The 6,026-nt window shown below is 42.4% G+C and overlaps 1 protein-coding gene across 1 annotated transcript in view; it reads right to left on the bottom strand.

The window, feature by feature from the left end:
* Window positions 1-4,426, bottom strand: part of TMC2 (transmembrane channel-like 2) — a 31,250-nt gene extending 26,824 nt beyond the window's left edge. Inside the window, exons 1-4 of the mRNA XM_010001703.1 lie at window positions 4,381-4,426; window positions 4,035-4,082; window positions 1,697-2,027; window positions 812-964 (exon numbers count right to left, since the gene is read on the bottom strand). Coding sequence (XP_010000005.1) covers window positions 812-964; window positions 1,697-2,027; window positions 4,035-4,082; window positions 4,381-4,426 — 578 coding nt within the window. The remainder of the gene's footprint in view (window positions 1-811; window positions 965-1,696; window positions 2,028-4,034; window positions 4,083-4,380) is intronic.
* Window positions 4,427-6,026: the final 1,600 nt, after the last annotated feature.

Below are 6,026 nucleotides of genomic sequence, written 5' to 3'. Positions count from 1 at the left end.
CATAGCTCTCTTCCCAGATTTTTAGAAATAATTGGCAGTGCTCAAGGCTTCTGATTTTAATGGAAGATGGAGCAGGTCTTGGCCCTCAGGGGATAAAAAAGAGAAGCAGAGACACACGTGACTACCAGCCTTCACAGCCCTGTCACTGCAGCTCAGAGTAGCCTCTTGGTATACAATGCTATCTCAAAAGCCCTCCTGATAGAAAGGGGTTTCAGATGATTTTTAACCAGTAGAGCTGGGACTTGAAACATTTCCTCAACATGGGAATGGTCCTGGTCAACCCTGCCTGGCTGCCTCCCATTGTCCTGCACAATGGGAGCTCTGCATCTGCCTGAATTTTTCCCACATTCAATGTGGGCTGGGAGGCTGTATTATTTTTGCTTCATAAACCTCGGCAAATAATACAGTATTTTTTCCAAGCAGCACAATCAGAGGAAGCATGAGGTAACACGACACTTTGCTGCTCTGATTTCTTTCTGACAATGGCCATGAATAAGCAAACCAGGACACTGAGTTTGCTTTAGCAAGTAGCCCGACAGTAGTGAGTCATTTGCTTTTAAATACAAGGGTAGAATGACCTTGCTGTGTGTATCAGTTGAACAGATTTGCACCTTGTCCATTCTTTGGTTACAGAGGCTGAAAATCAAATTCCACACTTTAATTCTGATCATTTAAACCCAGACAGGCTGGCCAGTTGCTTTTTCTGAGACTGGAGTTTTGCAGTAGCAGCAGCAAAATGCAATTTCTAGGAAGTGCCAAGTGCGTCTGACAGCAGAGACCCCAGGGATGTGGTTCCTAGTGTGATGTGTACCTGAGCACTGAGAGCTTCTTCACCATCCTCCAGGGCTTGTTCCTCATGGTGGAAATCAGTTTTTTCTTTTGCTCCACCTGCTCCATCAGCACTGCGAGCTCTTCCTCTGACAGCGACTCCTCGTCAGATGAGTTGGAAGAAGCAGAAGTAGTACTGGGAGAGACAGAAAATGAAGGGCACAAAATGCAAAATCTTGCAGGACTTAGAGGAAAGGTCTTGCTTGGGGTGGGCACAGTGCCACTGTCCTCTTAGGATCCCACTCTGATGTGGGTACAGTGCCTCACTGTTCCCTGGCTTGGTACAATGCCAGAACAGCCCCTTTGTGCTCAGGGCAAGGCTGGGTCCAGCCAGGATAACCAAGAGGCAGTTGCATCTCACCATAATTGACCCAACATTGCTCTTTGGCCCATGCTTCAGCTAGAGAAGCATTGCCTAGGGCTACAGCTGGCTCTGGAGAGATGTTTTTCATGCCTTCAGAGGGAAATGGAAGCTATGGGGAAAAGCAGAAGGCTGGGACAAGCAAGATTCGAAAGAGGAAGAGATTTAAAAATATGAAAATAACCCAAATGTTTCCATAGACCAATGAAAAAAAATGTGGCCATGTATGAGTTGCTCAAGCTGCCTTGTTTAAGAGTGCTTGTCCACCCCCTGCTACACACACTAGGACTCCATTACATGCATGGATCTCATCCTGGCTAAGAAATGATAAGAGCAGATGACCTTGGACAGAGTTTGGCCACATGGTATTTTTAGTGCTGTTTTCCACGGTCTTAACCCTTTTGGAGAGCAGTAACTTATTGGCAGTCTATTGGTCTTGCAGTCCTTACCCATGTACCACAAGCTCATGGCATGTTGATCTGCTATACTCAGGGATTGCTTAATTACCTGTTTTTCCTGTCTGTCTTCTGTTTGTTCTCCCCCTCTTCTCCTTTCTTGTTTGTTTGCTTTTCTTTATTTTCTGACTTTTGATCTTTGGTAGGAGCCTTTTTGCCTCTCTGTCTCTGATGGCTTCCTTCTCCTCCTTTCTTTTTTCTGTCACTGTTTTTCCTTTGGTTGTTTCTTCCCTTAGAAGCTCTGTTTTGTTGGCTACAACTGTCTTCCTCTCCACCCTCATTTTCTCCTTTGTCTTTCTCTTGCTTCTTTCTTTCAAGTCTGCTTGCTCTGCCTGTTTCCTGGAGGGATTGTTTCTTAGGTGTCTTGTCCTTTACTTCATCTTCTGCAAGAGATGAAAAATAAATACTTTGGGAAAAACTTATCTTTCCTTGCTGGCAAAATAAAGATTCATCAGAAAGGTACAGGCCTGGTGCAAACCCTAATGAAGTCAATGAGCCTGTTGAGCTCAGTGGGCTTTGCATTACACCAGTCCAACTCTTTGGTTACGCAACTCCCATTTAAGATAGTATGGCTAATTTTAGCACATCAGTGACTGACACGTGACCAGAAGAACATTGGAAATTAGTTACAAATGCAGAAGTCTGTCCATCAGAGAGCACAAATATCTTCCTGTACCTGTAAACACAGTAGAGCTATGGAAACAGAAATTGCAGTTTGCTATAGAGTATCTAGCATACTTGTTGGTGTAATGACCTTGAAAACTGTTTACTTTTCAAGGCTAGGGATGGAGGTTTTCTATTTATATAGAGAAAAGGTACAGCTTAGGCAGCACCAGGTCTTGTTTCTCTGAGTTTTCTTTTCTATTGGAAGGTCTATATCCAGAGAAGACAACATCCCTCCCACCCTGATCCATGTAGTCTCTGATGCACGTTTCCTTCTTACTGACATTGCAAGATAAAAAAAAATAATTTGTCTAAAAGTCAGAAGTGCTTAGAGCTTGAAGGACTGTGATGGAGCATAATTTAACTGCAGAACATTATGGAAAGTGGAAAAACATTTTCAAAAAACCCCAAGCCCCTCCATCCCCTTTAAACCAAGTACATGAAAATAAATAGTGAGTTTTCAAGAGTATTTTGGCTTCTAATTAAAAAAAAAAAATTGCCTGATGAAAATAAAGTGTTAAGAAAAAAAATAATTGTAATTTTGGCATTGTTTTTTATTCACCAGGACTGGAGAAGTTATAATGAAAGAAGAAAATTGTTCTCTAATGGCATACAGAGTGAAAAATGAGCAATCTAAAAAGGTGACGAAAATCAGAGCAAAAAGAATTTGAGTATTTGCATTTTTGTTTTGGTGAAAAGTTATAAGTTAGTAACAAGAAAATAGTTTTTCTTGCTAGTGGTAAAAAATTAGTAGGTTGTTGTCACACCTGTCACTGTGAACAAGAAGAAGCTTTCAGCTCATTTCTCAGGAGCCATTAGGTAGGTTTCAGTTACAATGTAACAAACAGTCCGACTCAGCCGAATTTCGGTCAGTGATCCTTTTTGAGAAAATTCTTGTTTTGAGCAGTCAACTGTCATGGTTTTAATCTGCAGTGTATCATAGGTTAGGTTAAATGTGGAGCATAAATTTCTAACTTTTATCTTAGTTTTTCGTTTGCCTGTATGAGAAAGGTGGATATGATTAAAAAAAAAAAATAAATCCTGGTCATTTACTAATTTCTTTCTCATATTTTGTGGATGGTACAGACACAGCTGTGAGCTGTTTCTGCAGTAGAATCTACATTCATATCACCTGTCCAGTGCTGTTATGATCTTACCTCTGATCTCTTTTTATTTAATGCTCTAATCCTACCCCTTAGCCATTTCTCTTTGTTTGCTATACATAGAGTGTTAAAGCTCTTTTTAGTCCTGTCACTGGCTCTTCCCGATTTTCCTAATAGCCATTAGCCTACTTCCAATCCATTTTCATTTTTATCATTATCTTCTCATGGCTATGATTAATCAAGATACCAGTGTGTTATGGTCTAAGCAAGCATTACTGGGAGGGCAAGCAAGACCTCGGTGAGGTGCAAAATATTCCCAGCTCTGCATGGGGTGGTGTTTTGCTGTGATGCCTCATTTTCTAGGGAAGACTGCCAAGGGACATGGACTCCATCAGCTTCCTGCTCTAGGATCATGGATGAAAGGGGACAGACTCCTTAAAAATAGTGTTTTACATATCACTATTAAAAATCAAACCTCAAGGGAAAAGTCTGCTTGCCTACAAGTAGCTTATGAGATTTTATGAAATATTCCAGTTGTAGAGCAAGTCAAAAGCCAGAGAGAAAAATAAAAGTTATCACCTTTTATATTTCAAAGAAGAATGTATTTTTAAATCTCTATGTTACCTCCAGTCTCTGTGTCACTTTCAACTTGTCCATCAATCTCCATTCCAGCTGCAAGATAAAAAACAAAGACATTTGTTGCTGGGATGTACACATGCAATACTTACACTGCTAGTCCTGAAGTGCCAGCTGAGCTTGGCTGAACATCCCTTATTGATTATACATTATATTCTTTTCCTACAGCGACACTCTTGATATTTACTTTAGTTTGGCAAATTATCAAAAGTTCCCTGCATGAGCAAACTGAAATTGCTTGAGCTTTGAGAGATGCGAAACGATGTGCTTGGAAAGCCATGAGACTCAAGTATTTGGCAGCACTTGTACTGAAAGATCTCATAGTGATACCAACCATCTTCCATGATGACCTGTAAAGCACATTTCCTTTTCTTCCCCATGGCAGCTTCCTGTCTTTCGCACAGACACTGTAGCTGCTACGCTGAGCCCACACACCCCAATCATACACAGGTTGGTCTCTCTTCCAGCGCCCATGTGCGTGTCTCCTTGGCACTGCAGTCAGATGGGCACGTCCAGCCACCAGTGACCTCCAGCTTGCAAGCCATGTGGGCAGGGGAGGGGAGGGAAGGGTGGGAGAGGCAGAGAAGACCCGGATTCTGCCTCAGCCCACCCAAACCCTTGTCCTTCTGCTTCCTTCTCCCTGTGAAAAGGCGTCTGTCGGCATTACATTGCATGTCATTACTTAAACATGAAGGAAAGCCCTTTGGTCGCTACTTGGTGGTATCGTATGAAACACAGACACAAGTCACGTCTGGTTCTGACATAAGCATGTGGCTGGAGGCTTGGAAAGGATCGATTTTCTTGATGCCATATTCTTTACTGACCTGTGTCAATCTGTGTAACCCGTTAGTCATTCTCCAGTTCCTTATTGAACCTTTCCTTGCGGCATCCCTTGGGGCACATATGTGGGTCACTGTTTGTCCTTCATGTGTGTCCTTTGTAGGGGACTCATGAGCTAATAGATGCAGCAAGGAGTTAGAAGTCAGGACACCAGGATCTCTCGTTCCTTTGCTCCTCTATTCTCTGTGACCTTTGCATACTCATTGTACTTGCTGGTAAAATAGGATAGATTTTCCTTCTAGGTACTCTGAGGCTTAATTAATTAATGTGAGACCCTCATTCAGAAGGTCCTTCAGTACCACAAAGTATTGTATTGCATGCTGCAGCTTGCAGGCTTTCAAAGGGCCAAGGATAGGTTTGTCTATGCAATCTCCGGTGGAAAACCTGCAGTATCTGCCTCAGCTGTAGCTTTCCCAGATGGCTTGTGCCTCCCTGGTGCAGGGTCTCTCCTGCAGGCCTGTGGATTGCACAGGAATGGTTTCTGAAGAGGAAAGCTTACCCTCACATCATCTATGAAGGATCCCTGGCTCATGTGATCATTCCCTGGGGGACCTGGTGTGGTGACAGTAAACAAATCATTTTTTCCAAGTGTTGGCAGGGAGAGGGTTAATTCCCTCCTTTCCTCCCAAAAGAGAGGAACTTGTGGAGATCAAGTTGAGACTACTTCAACCATCCACTCTTGCAGATGACTCCTGCTCTGGGACTGGTGCAGCACCCAAGGAGTTGCCAGTGGTTGGACTTGATGACCTTGAAGGTCTTTTCCAACCTAAGTGATTCTGTGATTCCGATCCTGATTAGGCCAAACCACAGACATGCTAGCCTCACTTACATGGCATGATTTTTTATGAAGTGTTTAGAGACCTGTAATTTTTCCCCACATATATTGATATTTACATGTAAAGTTGAATAATTAATGGGAAAAAATTAAGGTTTGATATTTTATTAAATGCTGTATTCAAACAAATAAAAAAAGTACTTAATTTCACATTTTTGACACTTTCTTTGAAGACAGAACATGCTTCGTCAAAGGAAACATACAGAAAGATTGCAAGAACACCCCCCAAGGATGGCAGGCCAGGGAGAGCAGGGAGACATCTTGTGTGCAGTGAGAGAGGTTGCACACGAGGTCTTTCCATGTCT

Source organism: Chaetura pelagica, unplaced genomic scaffold (assembly GCF_000747805.2).
Source record: "Chaetura pelagica isolate M959 unplaced genomic scaffold, ChaPel_1.0 scaffold657, whole genome shotgun sequence".
Lineage (NCBI taxonomy): Eukaryota > Metazoa > Chordata > Aves > Apodiformes > Apodidae > Chaetura > Chaetura pelagica.
This window is presented reverse-complemented; position numbering and strand designations above follow the sequence as displayed.